Source organism: Pavona decussata, unplaced genomic scaffold, assembly GCF_977016875.1.
Source record: "Pavona decussata unplaced genomic scaffold, jaPavDecu1.1 SCAFFOLD_58, whole genome shotgun sequence".
Taxonomy (NCBI): domain Eukaryota; kingdom Metazoa; phylum Cnidaria; class Anthozoa; order Scleractinia; family Agariciidae; genus Pavona; species Pavona decussata.
Window position 1 is genome coordinate 1,802,501 of NW_028145480.1, and position 20,776 is coordinate 1,823,276.

At 40.8% G+C, this 20,776-nt stretch overlaps 3 protein-coding genes and 1 long non-coding RNA gene across 11 annotated transcripts in view; all 4 read right to left on the bottom strand.

The window, feature by feature from the left end:
• The window catches only part of LOC146479584 (BTB/POZ domain-containing protein 6-like), a 1,917-nt gene extending 649 nt beyond the window's left edge, over positions 1-1,268 (bottom strand). The window contains exon 1 of the mRNA XM_085110434.1: positions 1-1,268. This exon is cut by the window's left edge and continues 649 nt beyond it. Coding sequence (XP_084966560.1) covers positions 1-1,245 — 1,245 coding nt within the window. The 5' untranslated portion in view covers positions 1,246-1,268.
• LOC146479582 (serine/threonine-protein kinase unc-51-like) overlaps positions 1-20,776 on the bottom strand; it is a 58,539-nt gene that overhangs the window by 17,150 nt on the left and 20,613 nt on the right. For 2 of the 8 annotated variants that reach the window (XM_085110432.1, XM_085110431.1), the window contains exons 24-26: positions 19,791-19,832; positions 18,729-18,773; positions 18,228-18,318 (exon numbers count right to left, since the gene is read on the bottom strand). In XM_085110432.1, coding sequence (XP_084966558.1) covers positions 18,228-18,318; positions 18,729-18,773; positions 19,791-19,832 — 178 coding nt within the window. Of the gene's footprint in view, positions 1-11,268; positions 11,511-17,307; positions 17,435-18,227; positions 18,319-18,728; positions 18,774-19,790; positions 19,833-20,776 lie in introns of those variants that run through there. The other 6 variants (XM_085110427.1, XM_085110430.1, XM_085110429.1 and 3 more) reach the window with 6 other exon arrangements.
• LOC146479585 (BTB/POZ domain-containing protein 6-like) lies at positions 12,277-14,584 on the bottom strand. The gene has a single exon (XM_085110435.1). It carries the CDS (start codon positions 14,396-14,398, stop codon positions 13,061-13,063), a length of 1,338 nt encoding a protein of 445 aa, XP_084966561.1. The 5' UTR covers positions 14,399-14,584; the 3' UTR covers positions 12,277-13,060.
• Positions 20,017-20,772, bottom strand: LOC146479586 (uncharacterized). The gene is made up of 2 exons (XR_014864854.1): positions 20,330-20,772; positions 20,017-20,104 (listed from the first exon to the last, which is right to left on the bottom strand). It is a non-coding gene; the product is annotated as an uncharacterized LOC146479586 (long non-coding RNA).

Here is a 20,776-nt window from a genome sequence, read left to right on the forward strand (position 1 = left end):
AAATGACACGCCAGAACCTTCGCTCGTGCCTTGGCCTTGGGTACCGTACCAAGATTCAGGACCAGTGATTTGAGCTGTAAGACGGTACGCCTTACCTTTTGATATAGTTATCGGTTCTTCAAAGAGTACATCAAAACCATAAAATTCTCCTGAACTGTTGGGCAACGAACAAAATGTACCCTCTGTAGAGGCACAAATGCCCCAAAGCCACCTATTAAAGACTGAGAGTTTAAGAGTGACTGCATAAGTATTGTTCTTACTGCCAAATAAGTTGACTCCATGAAAAAGTATGTCACGGTCCACTGAAAAACGTAGCAACTGTTCTTGCTCATTCTTCCAACCAAACTTCACTGAGTTACATGTAAACCTGGGGCAGCGCATCAACCGGACAGTAGGTCCGGATCTTTTTGACGCAGGGAATCCTACAGGGGAGCTCGTCGCTGAATTGAAAAGTTTGATTATATCAGTGACTTCATCATAGGTCAGTATTTTACTGTCGAGCACCACAGAGGCAAATTCTTTCCCCTCCATCACTGGAAAACGTATTGCCTTGATAATCCGCTCTCCGATGATTTTTCTCATTTCCTGTCCATCTGCCTCTATGCCTCGTTTTTCTGTTTCTTTTGTCGCCCATTCGACGATTCCTTTGAATAATTCCACTTCCGCGATATTAAGAGTATCTCTTTCAACTAGCGTTTCAAGTAAGGACCTCTCAATTGTCGCAAATCCATCCGATTTCACAGCCGCATCTGTTTGTTCATCAATCAGTTCCCAGCATCGCTCCACCAGGTTTTCCTCTTCAAATTTCTGCGCACATGGCAAAACACTAAAAACGTTTGACGGATCTAAATTATTTTGCAAATATTCCGTGCTCTTCTCAGCAAGTGAAGGCACCATGTATTTCTTCGCCAAGTACAACACTCCAAACACATTACTTCCGCTCAAATTTACTTCATCGCTGTACATGTAACGAAACAATTCTAATAGACTCTCGTACTCACAGTCAGGCAGCTCAATAGAGTCTCTAGTCTCCGCTAGCTCACCGTAAAACATGGCTTCAAACACAGGACTGCCAATCGACAGCACAAACTTGTGAGCTGGAATCACTTGCTTACTTTCACTTTCACCATCGCTCTGACGAACCACAAACTTCACATCGCTGAAGAGATCGTTGTTGAACACAAACTTGGTTCTTGCTCTGATGGTGGGTCTTGCTGTTTGCCAATTTTCTTCAAGAAGAGGCATGTTTTCTTTCGAAAAATCCACCACTCGAGACACTCGAGTAAATATAAAAGAAAGATCGGAATGCTTGGCCAAATACACACGAATAATCTTAACTTGACAGCGGTAAATAACAAATTTTCATCTCAAATAACGCGTGACGGAAATAACGGGCTTGGTTCGCAATTATACAGTAAAAACCCGCATATAAGAACCTAGTGATATAAGAACCTACAGGCTGAAATTTGGCATTTAAATACTCAAAAATATAAGAACCTGTTCAGCCTGGCAAAGAAAAATAGGTTCTTATACAAAAACAATCCCTCCAATTTTGATGGCTAAAATTCTGGATTTTAATTGTGTGAGAAACTTCTGACAAAAAGTTATTGTTTATGTTTTTGTTCTGTATGTTATTGTTTAGCAAACAAGGCAAGCATTTTTGTTGTCGAAAATACAAGTGCTAAACCATTTTGTATTAGTAGTACAATATTTTTGCCAGTGGTAACACTACGACAACCTCTGAAAAATAAGAACCTATTAAGAACCTAATCAGCCTGAATTGTGAAAAACTACCCTAAAATATAAGAACCTGTTCAGCCTGACCTCGAAAATTCTAGGTTCTTATACGCAGGTTTTTACTGTATATGAAACAGGAGCCATAATCAGGGATGTAGACTTTCTCGAAGTCTAACGATCGCGCTTCGCGCTCCGGCTGAGCTCGACTTGTAAGCAAGTCTATCAGGGATGGAGACCGTAACGAGATGACATTTTGGCTTGTGGGCTTGTCCCCATGTGTTGTACCAAAAAATCTATCTTTAGAAAAAATTGCGCCATACGCGCGTGCGAGCACGCGTGTAAATGGCCAGGATCGCGCGTGGAAAAATTAAAATTTTTTTCTACCCGTTCCGAAAAATGGCGTCCAAATTTTAACATTCTGCCAGGGCATATATCATCGGTTTCCCCACATTTAAGGAATGAGACTCTCACAACGAAAAGGTATATTAAAATGAAAGAAGACGGGGAAAGTTGGAATAAGAGGCATCAGTGATCACATGACTCTCACAGTAAAGTCAAAAAGGCACCTTAACGGTGGCTCTGCGTGCGTTGCTACAGTTGAATGAGTGGAAATTAAAAAAGCTTACACTTTACGAATATGCCGCGTCACTTTTGCCTTATACCTTATGATATGGTTCGAATAGTACCCGAAAAATGTCTAAAGTTCAGTTATCTGTTGTTGGAGAAAGTCTAAACAGTTGTAGAAAGTTATGAGGCTGCAAAGTTGTTACGCAGTTTTCGCAACCTCCATATTGAAGTCTGTCAGCTTTCACTGTTTTCTTGTTCATGTTGAACTGGAAAAAGAGCTTTTTGTTGCTTGAAATCAAGTTCCGTGGCCATGGAAGGAGGAGCGGCTACATGGATGGACTTTCTAACCATGCAGACAAAAACGCCAAACAATTATACCTTCTAACATTCGTAAAACCGCAGCCGGTTTCTAGGCTATAAACAAAGCCTATCACTGATGCCGGATATAAAACAGTTCAGTGGAGGATGCATTTCACTGTGACCGACATCGAGTTGAAACATTTGGATTGATTCTGGGTTTTAGTCAAGATACGTACTTCAAAATAAGGTAAAAAATCTCTTCTGTCATTTTAGCTTAATATTTGTTTTCACGTCCTCGGACATGTATGAAAACTTGTCATTTGTCTGCTAGTAGTTTTGTGGTTTCATCTCTTCAGTTCTTTCAAAGTTCTGCCGGAGGAATTCTGCGAATTATTAGCTTATTTTGATGTTAAAGTTGCTAGTTCAGTAATGTTGAGGAAATTTATCCTGCGAACTTAAAAAAAAGCAAACAATTTGAAAACAGATAAGAACGTGTTTACAACTTTATTGTCCTTTCGAAGACCGTAGAAATCAACGACTAATAAACGAATGAACATTTTTCTTAAATCTTACGTGTAATACTTCTTGAAAGCACTAAGCTAACAGCCGTCACAAGAAGCAATAAGCTTTTCGGCAAAAAGAAGTGATCGAGAAATTCACTTCTGACCGGTTGAAAAATTTGACACTGATCTGTGAAAGGAATCAATTTGGCAGCTTTTAGCTTGACTATGAACTGAATCAACTGAATTACTTGGAACCTTTCGCTCGGTAATCTCTAATTTTTTAAACCATTATTTCTTTTACAGGCACTCGGCATTCCGCAAAAGCTATGTCCGGCTTACTACGCAAACCCATAAACTCGTAAAATGACAGTTTACAAAATTTGGTGGAAGCGCCGAATATTCATGCCAGTGAGCGCGTAGAAAACACTTGATTCGATGGCCTTAACTGGTCTCCTCAAGGACTTACCACCAATTTGAAACAAATGGTTGAAACTGACTTCTCAAATAAATTTAAGTTTATAGATATCAGCATTGCGGAGAATATTTTTATATTGTACTGTTTTTTTCTACTCAGCTAGTAGAATTTCCCCAATGCTTTAGTTTAGTAAGGTTAGACGGAGGAACTTAAACATGTACAGGGTAATAAAATGATATCAGTTTAACAATCAAAGAATTAAAAATTATGTAATTTTGTCGAAACCGAACTGGACTTTCTCTTCCATTTTCCATATAAGGTAGTAGTCCCACGCAAATTTGCGTGTATCCGCGCGGGTTTATGACGTGAAGGGTGGCGCAATTTTTTCTAAAAATAGTTTTTTTGGTACAACACATGGGGACGCGTGGAGCCCCACGCTTACGGTCTCCATCCCTGATAATGGCTCCTGATAGGAAATCATTATCGCTAATTAAACTTATACTAAAAAAGAGGTACCAGGGAAATAATGTTTTATCGGAAAGCATTCTCGGCATGCACTTGGGGTTCGTCACGAGCTGCAACGAAGACAAAAAACATATCAGTTTTGTGGATGATTTTGGACTGTTTCTAATAAATTATTTCTTTGATCCCCTATCAAAAGCAAAACACTTTTAAGCAACGACGAGTAATATAATCACTTTGGTTCTAACAAGTGTTCTTGCTTCTCCTTATGCCTTGTTCAGTTTAAATCACTCTCGTTTAAAAAAAGGACCCTTCATGCACCAGATATACCCTGTTGAGGAAGGCGGTGGGATGAGTCTGGCCTTTCCTTTTTCCGTTCCTCTTACTGCCATCTCTGCTCCCCCCCCCCCCCCTGTTCCCTTTTTTTTTTCGCTGACTCCCGTATGACTTCTGCAATTCCGTTTAAACGGGCACTATATAATTTCCCTTTAGTTTTCGAAAATAATAGCACAACACTAGGTATTATCCATACTTAATATATGAACGATCTAATTCCTACTGGAAATTCGCTTATTTGAAGCGTAATTTGCAGAGTTTTCGTTTTGCCGCCATTACTCGATTCATAAATGTCCGCGACCCACATGGACAGTTGGAGCGACAGAATGTGACCCCAGATACTAATACCATTTTTTTTACCAATAGCATCGTTCTTTTTTTCATATTTCTTTCGCTTCTTGCCTTCCCATTCTATTGTTCCTGTCTCGTTGTATCTTTATTTATTCCCTACACACTCACAGAGAATGAGAAATGGCTTGATGGTCAACATTTCTACCGCCTTCAATTGATAACATGATTTTACTCCATGATAAAAGTTTTCACACTTTCATTTCTTTTTTCTTCTACAATTTTCAAATAACGTTTCACAAGCAAGTATCGCGTATTCCATAATAACTGCGTAGCGAAAATGTATTCACCGTAGTATATAAATTTCAGTTGAAGGAAATATGTATCATTAGTTAAAAAATCTAAAGCTATTAAAATAACGCCATAAAAATCTGTCATTATAAACACGTTGTTTCTGATGTTAAGGACGGTGCCTACTAATACCGAAGTATTTTTGTGCGGCTTATGACTATGCGGGAAAAGCAGATCTTAGCAAGGCCTATTGGAATCCAAAAAGAAAATTGGGGGTAACCACGCATTTTTCAGAGATAATTAAGCAACAATATCTCTAAAAAGCGCCAAAATATAAAGCAATGTATGGGATTTTTTCCTAAATTAAAGCTTAATTTTCTCTGAAAAATGCATGGTTACCCCCAATTTTCTTTTGAGATACCAAAGGCATTTGGTAAGTTCTGCTTTCTCCGTATAGTTTTAAACCGCGCAAAAATATCCCTGTAATAGTAGGCACCACCCATAGGAAACCCGAGTATATCGAGATGCGCAGAACGTATGCGCAGTAGCAATAGTAGGCACCATCCTTAAATTATTGACTTCAATTCGTATTTTGCATTCCTTATTTCTCTTTACTTTTTCTCTCATGAGTCCATTTATAAACAGCAGAAACGCCCCATTTTTCTTACAACCTTCTTCTCAAGGGTTGAGGGAAGGGGTATCCCTCAATATTTTAGACCAGAACATTATTTTTATTCCCGGCCCTCCCAACCCCTTTTAGTCAAAATCGATACATTTTTTAGACTGCAAAGGATCAAACATAGCAGGCTATGCGAACGTACATACATGTACAGCGTATTTGTGACGCCGTATGAAAAGGGGGAAGCCTTCTTCAATGGGCAGGGTATGCAAGATATACATGTAGACTAGATATAACCTACAACGCCATATTAAACACCAAGATGACGCATCTCTTGCAATTGAATAAGAAGTTAAAAATCGAATTTCCCCCCTGTAGTGATTGTTTATTGGGTTACCTGTGCAACCCATGCTGTATTGCATGCTGGGATTGAAGTGAAATACAACATGGCGGAATGAAACGTGCCTGAGTCGTTTCTGAGGATAATCCACTTCCATCGGGTAGTAGTCTGGAGTGCAGACATTACATTGGCGACGAGGATATCGAGAATCATCCTATCTAGCAGTATGGCGGGTCATAATATTCAACCTATGGATATTACCGGTTCCAAATCAGAGTTGAGCGAAAGGTGGCGAGTGTGGCTGCGAGGTTTTACGTACTACGCAGAAGGCAAAGCGAATTTGCAAAACCCAGCGAGAAAGAAAAGCGAATTACTTTATAGGGCTGGTTCCGGAGTGCAAGATATCTTCGAAAATCTAACGATCGTTCCCCTTGCCGATGCAGCCGCGGATGATGTTTATCAACAGAGCATTCGGGCATTAAATGCATATTTCCATGTCCAGGAAAACGCCGCTTACGAGCGACACGTTCTACGCCAAGTACGCCAGGAGCCCGGCGAAGATGTGGACTCGTTCGTTCTCCGCCTCAGGAAACAAGCACGACACTGCGGCTATGGGGCCGAGGAGTTGGAATTTGCAGTGCGGGATCAACTGTTAGAAAAAGTCGCGTCTCAAGAACTACGTACCAAGTTGTTTGAGGTACCGAACATCCAGCTGGCAGCTGCCCTCACCACAGCCAGGGCATGGGAAACGGCACGACGTCAAGCAAACCAAATTGCAGGAGGGGAGGGACAGACCAGCGTGAATTTGGTCAGGAACAACGAAAGCAAGGAAAAGTCAAGCGGGCAAGGCATAAACAAGTGCTATGCGTGTGGGAAGCCCGGACATTTTGCTCGTGATAAGGTATGTCCTGCAAAGGGTAAAATATGTGCGAAGTGTGGCAAAAAGGGGCATTGGGCAGTATGTTGCCGAAGTGAGGGCGAAAAGGGTAAGACTGGTGGAAGAGCGAGTAATAATTGGCGGTCCAATAGTGTGAAACGTAATCCACAGCCGAGGGCTCGACAAGTTAATCAGATTGGCTATGATAGTGGAGAGGAGCCTTTTGCTTTCCCAATAAACTTTAACGGGGAAAGAGCTTGTGAAGATAACATTGTAGCAGTGACAATCAATGGTACCGCTACCAGAATGCTTGTTGATTCTGGAGCACAGTCAACTGTGCTTGGTGAGCGACAGTTTCATAACCTGGTGAGGAGTGGCCTACGTGTAAAGCTACAGCCAGAAGAGAGGAATCTTCGCGTTTATGGCAATGGGTCTCTAGCAGTTGTCGGTAAATTTGAGGCTACTGTCGAGTGTCATGGGCAGAAAGTGGTAGAGACCATTCTCGTAACAGAAGGAGATGGGCGTTGTCTGCTGGGCAGCTCAGCTGCTAAAAGGCTGCAAGTGTTAAAAGTTGGGCCAGAGCTAGTGGGTATTTATTCCATAGGCAGTGACATTGAGAGTATTGCAAACCGCTTCCCAAAGGTGTTTTCGGGAGTTGGCAAGTTGTCAGGTTTTCAACTTAAGCTGCATATTGACCATGAAGTTACACCTGTAGCGCAGAAACCAAGGCGTATCCCCTACCCGTTGAAGGATAAAGTCCAGAGTAAGATAGACGAACTCCTTGACCTTGACATCATTGAGAAAGTTTCCGGTCCATCAACCTGGGTCAGCCCAGCTGTGTTTGCTCCCAAGCCTAACAGAGATGACGTGCGGATATGTGTTGACATGAGACGTGCGAATGAGGCAATTAAAAGGGAGAAATTGCCAATTCCTACTGTGGATGAGGTGCTAGAGGAAATGAATGGAAGTACGGTTTTCTCCAAGCTTGACATGAACATGGGATTCCATCAAATTGAGCTGGAAGAGGAGTCCAGGGATATCACAACATTTTCAGCTGGTGATTCATTGTACCGTTACAAGAGGCTGAGTTTTGGTATAAACAGTGCTCCTGAACAGTATCAGCATGTTGTCAGACAGACAATTGCTGACTGTCCTGGAACCACCAACATAGCTGATGACATTGTTGTGCACGGAAAGACAAATGAGGACCATGACAGAAATCTCATCACATTGCTAAAGCGCTTGCAAGAGAGGAACCTCACCCTTAACAAGGATAAGTGCAAGATCGGAATGGATCAGATTGTATTCATGGGACTGCTTTTAAGTAAGCATGGTGTGGGACCAACTGAGGAAAAGGTCAGAGCAGTGCGTGAAACAAAAGCTCCCACAGGTGTTGCAGAGCTGCGGAGTTTCCTGGGACTTATCAGTTTCAGTTCGAGATTTCTTCCAAACTTTGCAACGACGGCAGAACCATTGCGGAGGTTGACACGGCAAGAAAATGAGTGGCAGTGGGGAAAGGAGGAGAATGAAGCGTTTGAGGCTTTAAAGAAGCAGTTGGCCGAGGCGTCAATGATGGCTTTCTATGACAAGGATGCTCCAACTGAGGTGGTTACCGACGCGAGCCCAGTCGGACTTGGGGCTATACTGGTGCAAGAGCAGCAGGGAGTGAAGAGAGCGGTCGCATTTGCAAGTCGTAGTTTAAGTGACGTTGAGCGTCGATACAGTCAGACGGAGAAGGAGGCATTAGCAGTTGTTTGGGGTTGTGAGAGGTTTAGTTTGTATCTGTCAGGGCTAGAGTCATTTCAGCTTGTTACCGATTGCAAAGCTTTGGAGGCCATCTATGGACCAAAGTCCAAACCTTCTGCCAGGGTTGAGAGATGGGTGTTGCGTCTCATGCCGTTCAAGTACACTGTGCGTCACGTACCCTCAGGCCAGAACATTGCTGATTGTCTAAGTCGTTTGACAAAGATACCGGCTTCATCGCACTGTAGCAGCACGACTGAGGAGTTTGTAAGAATGGTGGCAATCAGTGCAACCCCACGGGCGCTGACAACCAGGGAGATAGAGAGAGCTTCCGCTGAGGACGAGGAACTCACAGAGATCCGCAAGTGTTGGAGGACTGGGGACTGGTCTACCGCACCGAGCCCCTACAAGTTGTTGCGGGACGAGGTTACTGTGGTTGGGAGGCTTGTAATGAGAGGCACGCGTATTGTTGTACCGCTGAGTTTGCGTGAGAGGGTTCTAGAGTTGGCCCACGAGGGGCACCAAGGGATAGTGAAAACAAAGGATCGTCTGCGAAGTAAAGTATGGTGGCCGAGCATGAATGCTATGGTGGAAAGACATTGCAAGAAATGCCTTGGATGTCAAGCTGTGACTCCTGTAACTACCACACCTCCTGTGAAGACAACAACCATGCCAACCAAGCCTTGGAGGGACCTTGCGGTAGATTTAATGGGTCCACTACCGACAGGAGATAACCTGCTTGTCACTGTTGACTATTATAGCAGATGGATCGAGGTGGATGTAATACGTAACACATCTAGCAGTAGCATAATCAAGTGCCTAGAGAAGCACTTCACCCGTCACGGCATCCCAGAGACATTAAGGACCGACAATGGGTCAAACCTAGTAAGTCACGAGATGGAAGAGTTCCTGGTTAAGCTTGGAGTCAAGCATAAGAAGACTGTTCCCCTGTGGCCAAGAGCGAATGGAGAGGTAGAGCGGCAGAACAAGTCACTGCTTAAGGCGATGCGTGCGGCCCATGCTGAAGGGAAGCCATGGCAACAAGAATTACAGAAGTACCTATTAGCGTACAGGTCGACGCCCCATTCTACAACAGGTGTTAGCCCTGCGGAGCTATTGTATGGAAGGAAGATTCGGACCAAGATGCCAGAGTTTGAAAGCGTTGAGGAAGAAGAGATGCCTGGTACTATAGATCAAGATGCGCGAGATCAGGATGCTGAGAGGAAACAGAGAGGCGCTGAAAGTGCAAACAAAAGAAGTGTGGAGTCTGATGTGTCAGAAGGAGACAAGGTGCTTCTAATGGGGAAGAAACAGAACAAGTTATCTGCAACGTATGATCCAGACCCATACAGTGTAGTTTCCAAGAGAGGAGATATGGTGGTCATTGAGCGGGGTGAAACTCTACTTAAAAGGAATGTGGGTCATTTGAAACGGTTCATAGACCCTGCACCACAGACACCTCAGCCACAGAAAGAGGGGACATGGCCACTGGAACAGACACCAGTAAGAGAACCGGTTATCGTTACTGATCCTGAACCAGTTATTGGAAGCCCAGCAGAAGGGCCAGTGACTGAGCCTGTCACTGAACCCAGCTTGCCACAGTCTCCCATTGTTAGGATGCCAGAACAGAGTGTTGAACCCCGAAGGTCAATGCGCAGGAGAGCTGAGCCAAGCTGGCTTAAAGACTATGTTACTTAAGAGACTGAGCCAACATGGTTTCTGAAGACTATGTTGATATTGACATTAGGACTTTGAAAAGATTCAAGATTTAGTATCATTATTTCATTAAGAAAGCTCCTCGTTGGACTCTTTGAACATTGCTTTATTGACATTTCTTTATTTGATTGTTACAGTTCAAGTTTAGCATTAGTGTAGATTTTTGCATTACACCTATTGTCTTCATTTCAAATAAGGGGGAGATGTAGTGATTGTTTATTGGGTTACCTGTGCAACCCATGCTGTATTGCATGCTGGGATTGAAGTGAAATACAACATGGCGGAATGAAACGTGCCTGAGTCGTTTCTGAGGATAATCCACTTCCATCGGGTAGTAGTCTGGAGTGCAGACATTACACCCCCCCCCCCCCTCCAAAAAAAACCCTGATACACTAGGGTTCGACTTACGTAAGAGCCGAAAACGAAACTGGTCTTTTTTATACCTTTTCTTTTTGTCAATACTATATACAGCCCTCAAATGTCTCAATAATATAAATATCGTGAAATAACCCAGTTGCTGACATTAGTCAAGCAATGTTTTATTAAAAAAGCAAACACTTTGCAAATAACTAAACCATCCTAGTCTTAATTACAACACATCAACTTCTCAAACTACGTATTTTACCTTAGTGTACAGGTTTTACTAACAATGATCGTACCCTGGGAAAAATGAGTTAAAAATTCTCTTCCGCATACATTTACAATGAGAACGAAAATCTTTAGTGGACTCCATTAAAAGGGTTTTATGATGATTAATGGGAAAAGCCACCAAAGCATCATGGGCATGTGACAATAAAGCCTCACCTCCTAAGGCCTTGTGGGTCGACCAAGGCCTCTTCTCTTTTCATCAGGGATAACCCTTCAACATTGGTGTTTAAAAGAAAATAAGACAAAAAAAAAACAAAACAACAACAACAACAAAGAAACAAAAATATGTCCGTTTGGGACAGTAAAATGTTGTCTTGTTTACAAGGCCATTGCTTACACAGAAATACACCTTTATCCGGATTTCCCCCTAAAATCACCATGTTGTCTTGTTTACAACTTTAACTATGCTATAGCAATATCTCAAGGTCCGTAATCCGTATTTGCCCCAAAAATGACAAGGTGCTTAGAGAAATTATCAACTCGTCGTTCTTAGAGACTCCGTTCGCTTATGATCACGGATTAAATCCCCCACTTTTGCGTTCACACCAACTAACTTTTCAGCCATTTTTCATTGCCATGCGTTTTCACACCACGATTACTGCTTTGACTTGATCTGCGCGACCTCACTCTAGAAATACAGGTAAGTTGTTTATCAACGGCGATTTTATCTGGATGTTGTTAAGGCTCTATATACCAAGACAAAACAGTTTTGATAAACTATCATCATTTAATCTAACATTTCTAAAACTGTATCAAATTTTTGAAGTGGTCTCTGGAAAGAAATGTCCTTACATTTACAATTTTTCCAATTTTACATTTAATAAGCTTACTACTAACATATAACTTAACCTAGTGAGCCACTAACAGGGAAATTCGCGATCTAATTGGCTAAGCAAGGGTTCTCTTATTTTCGATACACTACTAAAACAATTAATAATAATAATAATAATAATAATAATAATAATAATAGTAATAATAATAATAATAATAATAATAATAATAATAATAATAATAATAATAATAATAATAATAATAATAATAATAATAATAATAAAAACAGTCAACCGAATCTGTTTTTTGAATCGCTGGATCACCGAGTTATGCTAAAACAATTTGATTTGAGCTCGTGGCGAATTATCAACCGATAGAGACCTCAGGCTTCCTGGTTAATTGTTCAATGGTCAAAGGTCTGTTAATCTTGTACACGGCTTAGTCACCTAATTTTAACAAATCTTTTTTGATTTAGATTTCAAATTATTCCAACAAACAATGTATTTCACGCCGGGTTTGAACCTATTTCAAAACTAGCCGAAATAGTCCACGGTCGATCAGTGTCAATGCTGTCGACGTAGAACCTCTCGTTTCAGCTTTCGACACATTTTTCTGTGCGACGATGTAAGTAGGTAGGTCTCGTAAAGTAAACTACAGTATAGATGGCTTTATGTTGGAATTTCATATTCTCTTGCCAAGGATCATCTTTAAGCGGCCTAAGGTCATTTTTGATCATGGCGATAATATCCTATTATACTGTAAAAAGTAATACTAAAACTAAGAAAATTGGTAACTTTTGGAATCATTGGAGTTGAAGAAAGCGATGAGTTCAACTGCTGCATCAGTACTCCGTCATCAAAACCAAACCACTTAGCGACAATGTGCAACTTTACTCGAATGATGAAGTCTTTCTTTGAAGCAAATTTTCCTCTAAGGAAAGGGAAAATGTTAAGTTTGATATTGGGTGTATGCCTCTAAACATTACCTTAAAAGGAAATCAAGGGACAGATAGATATTTCTAGCGCCCTTTTTTTAAGTGTTCGTGCATTGCATAAGGTGTATAGTGTCCTTATTTATTTATTTATTTATTTATTTTTCTGTGCTTTTACTTTTGCAACATTTCTGTAATTTATTTAAATTTGTGTATGTAATTTGTATCTAAAATAATTTTCATAGCAAATCTGTAATTATTTTTTTCAATTAAAACAAACAAATAAAAAACGTCAGGATCTTGGCTACAGCAGAACTATGGCGTGCAACATTCAGGGCATCGATTCTTCAAGCAGAACTTAAAAACCTTATTATTGTCCACAATATGGAGTACAGAGGAAAGTAACTGACCCTCAGAGGAAGCAGGAAGGCTTGAAGTGAGTGTAAGCCGAGTCACTTCGGTTGCTTCAGTGCATCAGTGCAGTTTAACCGAGGACTGACTTTTAGGATTTGATGTTCACTTTTTAATGCTGAAAATGAATTCATTAAATTGCCCTCGTTCTGGATCAGTCCGCTCTAGATCTCCAGGACGCTTTTTGTAAATGTCTTCCATAGTAAATAACACGCCAGAACATTTGCTTGTACGGTGTCCTTGGATACCGTACCAAGATTCAGGACCAGTGACTTGAGCTGTAAGCTCGTACATCTCACCTTTGGATAGAGGTATCGGTTCTTCAAACGGAATATCAAAAGCATAAAATTCTCCTGAACTGTTGGGCAACGAACAAAATGTACCCTCTGTAGAGCCATAAATGTCGCAAGACCACGCATGTGAGAGTGTAAGAGTGACTGAATAAGTATTGTTCTTACTGCCAAACAAGTTGACTCCATGAAAAAGTATGTCACGGTCCACTGAAAAACACAGCCTCTGTTCTTGCTCATTCTTCCAACCAAAATTCACTGAATTACATGTAAACCTGGCACAGCGCATAAACCGGCCAAAAGGTCCGGATCTTTGTGACGCAGGGAATCCTAGAGGGGAGCTCGTCACTGAATTGAAAAGTTTGATTATAGCAGTGACTTCATCATACGTGAGTATTTTACTGTCGAGCACCACAAATGCAAATTCTTCCTGCTTCATCACTGGAAAACGTATTGCTTTTATTATCCGCTCTCCGATGGTTTTTCTCATTTCCTGTCCATCTGCCACTATGCCTTGTTTTTCTGTTTCTTTTGTCGCCCATTCGACGACTCCTTTGAATAATTCCACTTCCGTGATGTCCAGAGTATCTCTTTCAACCAGCACTTCAAGTAACGACCTCTCAATTGTCACAAATCCATCCGATTTCACAGCCGCTTCAGTTTGTTCATCAATCAGTTCCCAGCACCGCTCCACCAGGTTTTCCTCTTCAAATTTCTGCGCAGATGGCAAAATACTGAAAACGTTTGATGGATCTAAATTATTTTGCAAATATTTCGTGCATTTATCAGCGAGGGAAGGCACCATGTATTTCTTCGCCAAGTATAACACTCCAAACACATTACTTCCGCTCAAATTCACTTCATCGCTGTACATGTAACGAAACAATTCTAACAGACTCTCGTACTCACAGTCAGGCAGTTCAATAGAGTCTCTAGTCTCCGCTAGCTCACCGTAAAACATGGCTTCAAATAAAGGACTGCCAATCGACAGCACAAACTTGTGAGCTGGAATCACTTGTTTACTTTCACTTTCACCATCGCTCTCACGAACCACAAACTTCACATCGCTGAAGAGATCGTTGTTGAACACAAACTTGGTTCTTTCTCTGATGGTGGGTTTTGTTGTTTGCCAATTTTCTTCAACAAGAGGCATGTTTTCTTTCCAAAAATTCACCTTTCGAGTAAATATAAAAGAACGATCGGGATGGCTCAGTTGAGAAGCTTGGCCGAATACGCACGAATGATCTTAACTTGACAGCGGTAAATTAACAAAATTGGCATCTCAAGTAACGCGTGACGGAAATAACGGGCTTTGTTCGATGCTCATTCACAAAATTATATATAAAATCATTATTACTGATTATTTCATCAGTAAGTGCACATTAAATTTATAAATACATTAAATGTATGAATACAGATAAATGCAACTTCTGTAACTGAATACACTGGAGTGCTGGTTACGAAAGCTAATCGAAACGGGCAGAGTAAGACAAGAAGAAGATATAAATAAGGGAGTAGAATACACTTAGAGAATGAAGTGATTAATTTATAAAATTAATAAATAAATAAATGAATAAATGAATAAATAAATAAATAAATATAGAAGTATATGATATACACTGGCGGTTTGTGGTTATAAGTTATGAATATTTAAGAAATAGTTTTATTTGAAAGCATTCTCGGCATGCACTTGGGGTTCGTCACGAGCTGCAACGAAGACATATAACGTATCAGTTCTGTGAATGATTTTGGATTGTTTTCTAATAAATATTTCTTTGAAGCCCTATTAAAAGCAAAACACCCTTTAAGCAACGACGAGTAATATAATCTCGTTGGTTCTAGCAAGTGTTCTTTGCTTCTCCTAATGCCTAGTTCAGTTTAAATCACCCTCATTTAATAAAGGACCCTACATCCACCGAATATACCCTTTTGGGGAAGGCGGTGGAATGAGTCTGGCCTCTCTCTTTTCCGTTCCCTTACTGCCATCTCTGCCACCCCTCTCTTTTTTCGCTGACTCCAATATTACTTCTGTAATTCCGTTCAAAAGGCACTATGATTTATCTTTAGTATTCGAAAATAATAGCACAAAGCCGGGTATTATCCATACCAAATGTATTAACATTCTAATTCCAGCTGGAGGTTCGCTTAAAGTTCAAACGTAATTTCCAGAGTTTTCGTTTTGCCGCCATTACTCGATTCATAAATATCCGCGAACCACATGGACAGTTGGAGCGACAGAATGTGACCCCAGATACTAATACCATTTCTTACCAATAGCATCCTTCTTTTTTTCATATTTCTTTCGCTTTTTGCCTTCCCATACTATTGTTCCTGTCCCATTCTGTCTTCATTTACCCCCTTCACAGTCCCAGAGAATGAGAAATGGCTTGGTGGTCAACTTTTCTACCGGTTTTAATTGATAACATAACCTCACACCATTATAAAACTTTTCACACTTTTTATTTTTTTCTTTTCTTTCTCCTTTACAATTTTCAAATAGCGTTTCTCAAGCAAGTATCGCAGATTGGATAATAACTGCGTAGCGAAAATGTATTCAGCGTAGTATATAAATTTAACTTGAAGGAGATATGTATCATAAGTTAAAAATCTAAAGCTCTCAAAATAACGCCATAAAAATCTGTCATTATAAACACCTTGCTTCTAATGTTAAATTATTGACTTTAATTCTTATTTGCATTCATTATTTCTCTTTACAATCAAACATTAATTCATTTATGAACAGCAGAAACGCCCTATTTTTCTCACAACCTTCATATCAAGGGCTGAGGGAAGAGGGGTATCCCTCAAAACGTTAGGCCGGAAATAATGTTCCAATAATACCCCCTCCCAAGCCCTTTCAGACCTTACCGCTATATTTTCCCTCTCTTTTGAGTCCAAACGGCCAATCCCTAAACGCGTTTTCGCAATAGTCGGTAAAGCAACAAATTCTAGGCCAAATTGTTCAAAATCGATACATTTTTTCAGAGCACAATGGATCAAACGTAGCAGTCTATGGGAAAACACATTCTTGTAGAGCGTATGTAAAGGGGTAACCCTTCTCCCAATGGGCAGAGTGATCCTAAAAACAATCGAATTTCTTCAAGAAACCACATACATAAGAGCCACGGCTGAGCCGGGCTTTTTATAGCTTTTTTTAATACCATCTGTTCAACCCTCGAACATCTCAAAAATATAAATAACGTGAAATAACCCAATTGTTGACAATAGTCCTGCACTGTCTTGTTAACAAAAGGAAACACTTCACAAATAAATAAACCAGCGTAGTCTAAAATACAGCACAAAACTTCTCAAACTATGTATTTTACCTTATTGTACATTTTCAGTCTCCCCCCCCCCCCTCAAACCCCTACTTCAGATTTCACTAATGTGAAAATATTACCACAGTTAACGTACCCTGGGAAAAATCCGTTAAAATTTCGCTTGCGCATATTTACATTCACAATGATAACGGGAAACTTTAGTGGACTCCATTGAAAGGGTTTTATGATGATTAATGGGAAAAGCCACCAAAGCATTATGGGCATGGGACAATAAGACCTCAGCTCTTATGGCCTTGTGGGTCGACCCAGGCGCTCTTCTCTTTTCATTAAAAGAAAGCAACAGCAATAACAACAACAACAACAACAACAACAACAACAAAAAAACATGAAAGAAAATTATGTCCGTTTGGGACAATGAAATGTTGTCTTGTTCACAACTCCAACTATGCTATAGCAATATCTCAGGGCCATTGCTTAAACAGAAATACAACGTACTTAATCAGAGTAGGCCATTTCCGAGTTGCTGTGAACCTCACTATGAAAGCGAGGCTAAGTGCAAAACGTTTCATAAGAAAATAAGTTTTGTTTGCATATGAATGAATGAAAACTAGTTTTCATAACAAAAACTTTGCACTTAGCCTCGCTTTCATAATAAGGTTCAACGCAACTCGGAAAAGGTCCATTTGCCCCTAAAATCACCAGGTGCTTAGAGAAATTATCAACTCGTCGTTCTAAGCGACTCCGTTTGCTTATGCTCACGGATTAAATCCTCCACTTTGCGTTCACACCAACAAACTTTTCAGCCATTTTTCATTGCCACGCGTTCACACCACGATTACTGCTTTGACTTGATCTGCGCGACCTCACTCTAGAAATACAGGTCAGTCGTTTATCCACGGCGATTTTATCTGGATGTTGTCGTTAAGGCTTTATATACCAAGACAAGACAGATGTCTTGACTTTGTTGTGATACAGACCTCAGTGCTTTTCAAATGAAAAATGCAAACTGGTTAGTAAAGTGAAAAGCAGTGACGTTTGCATCAAAACAGACTCCGCTCCAGCCTCGCTTCCACACAAAAACCAGGTCACTGAGTACACAACTGTGAAAGGGCATTCGTTAAAATTCCTGTCTTACAAACCAGCATTAAAAGGGCGCGAAAACTTGGCCTGTGGACTCCGGTCTATGGTAGAGGCCTGGGTATGTAAATATGGCATGAAGACCGCCCAAAGTAACTAGTACTAATAGTACAGTCAGTCGATTGTAAAGAAATTTCTTTACTTTGACGAGTTGCGAATTTCGGTGGAAGGTAACAAGCATCAGGATTAAATGCTTGATGGCGAACGGCAGGTGAGGAGGTGGGGGGGGGGGGTGGGTGGGAGGTGGAATGTGATCTCTCACTTAACCACTTCGTCTCCCATTTGTTGTATATTGAGTCACGTAAAAATATACCCACGTTTATTCTTTAAATTTGCGCCCAAAGGTTTAAAATTTTTAATTTGGGATAAACAAAAGACAGAAAAGCTGAGCCATTAATTCTGAACCACTTCGCTAGTCATGCCACAGTATGACTGTTGGATCATACAGTCCCGCGTTTCCTACACTAATTTACCGGGGATTAAAGAGGGACGAGGGAGGAGAGGGTGGGAGGTCGCACTATTATTGGGGTGATTGCGGCAAATGCAAACGAGATGAAAGGATACATTTGTGCAAGAGACGCCTGTCATCATCTGTGTGAGCGTCTTCCTCCAGACCTTGAAATAGAACCTGCGCTGTTTCGTACTTTGTCTTACACTGAATGGAAAGACAAATAAAACATAAGTGAGCACCACTTACAGCACAAATTAGACCGCAAAAGCATGTGATTCGTGCAAGACACTACGGTGGGACGCTGGGCTTACAAGAGTCTGGAGGTGTGCTATTTCCTTCAGCGAGAAACGTAAAACTCTTTCCATCCAAGTGTTTAAATGTGCGGTCAAACAGGGGACGAACTAGCCCCCCTTTATCACTATCACGCTACAATACGTTATAATTTTTCCTATATTTATATGGCACCCACTTGCGATTTTACTCCAGTTGGCAACTTATGGTTAATGGATGAACCTTCAAACGAAACACGCATTGCAAACCAAAAAGGACCGGTGGACTTGTTTCACAAGTACACTTGTTCTTTGAAAATTTTCAGCGAGTTGATTGAACTTTACCTCTTTTGGATTTCCAAATAATTCATCAAGGGCAGCATTCTGGCACTGAAACAAGAGAAACAGTTCGACGTTTTATATTACCCGCCATAATACCAATCCAGTGTTAATGTGTAAACTACGAAACAAGAACGAACAACTTTAAGAAGGGCTCATGAAAGTTTTAGGCCAACTAAAGCACCTAAACATATTGCTCCAGGGTGGGTGGCTGGGGGGTTCCGCTATGCCAGATTTCTTGCTGTTTTCTGGAGGCAGAGAGTAATGTCGAAATCCCTACCTAATTTACAGCCCTCCATCTCAATTTCCCGAGGATGGCCCATCAAATAATAATAATAAAAAAAGATAACAGAGTAACAGTTTAAACTCTCGATAACTCATAGTAACTCTTGGGTACTCTCGCTTTTGTTTGACTAAGATTTAAGGGCCAGTTATTTAAACAAAGTCTAACTTCGGCCGTGGCTTAAGGTGGGGGTAAACGTGAATTTGAATGGAATTTTAAGAGGTTTGAAGAAGAGATAAAAGAAAGAAAATGATTTTTAAAACACCAACAGACAGTTGATACCCACGCAAGAGCACCCCAGGTTTCTAGTGGACTAACGTGGCATCCGTCTATTAATTATTAACTACAAATTCTAATTTTAAAACTTCGCTAAATCTTCAATATTTCTTATTTCTCTTAATTTTACCAATCCTTCTAGAAAAACTATCTCCTCCCAAATATACCCAAAATTCACCTAAAAATTCACAAAACACCCACCAACATAGATTTACGGGATAAGCAGAGAGTTTATGGATTGCTTTAAACGTGAACGAGATATTTCCATTAAACCGATTTTAAGCGGCATGGAAACGGCTTTCAGGTTTATCCCCGCCTTAAGACAATCAGTACCTAGTCTGGGATGCAAGCCTTCTTGTTACCGTCAGCAGCAGCCAATGTTTAGATATGACCGTTAGCAAAATTGAAAATGGCTTAGAACGTGGTTTTTTTAAACACTGTCTAAACCATCTTTTAATAACTGATCCTTAAGGTTGGCTTGCAATTGTTAATAATAATCGTACAATCACCTGTTCCATGGCATAATGGTACATCAGTCTGTCTGCACTGACCTGTCAAGACACAATACAAACAGTAGCACGAATGAAATGAGTGAAAGTGAGTTCATTAATTCGGGTGTATCGGCATCATGTCACAGGCACGGAACAAAGAGAAATCTTAGTCCCCGATGAGAAATCAAATACATGATCTTTTGAAGGGACGTTCTTGGGTTCGACACCCGTCTAGCGCTGAGAATTTTTCTCTTTTTGCCCATGCTCCTAGCATGCTGAAGATTACATCTTTCTTATTTCAAAACCGAACTTGAAATTTCCCATGTTTCTTCCTTTGCTATCACACAGGGTGCTTCGGACATTACCGATTCTAGCAGCATGAATGAACCAAGTAATAGGCATAGATATCAACAACAAATCTTCCCGTAGCTCATTGATTGGAATGCTTATCCTATCGGTGCGTTGAAGCATTTGTCGCTTTTTACCCCCCCCTCCCCCCCGGGGGGAACTCTCATATGAAAGGGGCCGGGATGCTCGTCGGAAGTTTTGAATTAAACCCCTAAAGGAGACCAATCTGGGCATGGCCCAAACTTTTTTGACCCCCTAAAAGAGACCATTTTAAAACACAGACAAATAAAAAATACAGGAACTTTTCGCGTGCAACCGTAAAAGAGACATTCACGGCTAAATATAATGACGTTTTGCCCAGAACACCCCAAGTGAGACCAAAATCCGAAATTTACACCCCTAAGAGAGACGACTAACATCCCCGCCTCTTTCATATGAGAGTCCCCCCGGGGCTTTTTACCGTGCGGATAAACCCCAACGGAAACGCTTGCTACGTAGGCTATTCTCGTGTGGGCTCAGAATCCGAAATCGAGTTCCACGTAACCTCTTCTTTTTAAGTTTAAATTTCGTACGCGCCGCTTTCCTTTTTCTGCTACCAGTATAGGTAACGGCACAAAAATAAACACAATCAGAAACAGTAGAAACGATGAATTCCA

Coding starts and splice junctions, on each gene's coding strand:
- LOC146479585 (XM_085110435.1), bottom strand. CDS start 14,398: ATGCCTCTTGTTGAAGAAAATTGGCAAACAACAAAACCCACCATCAGA.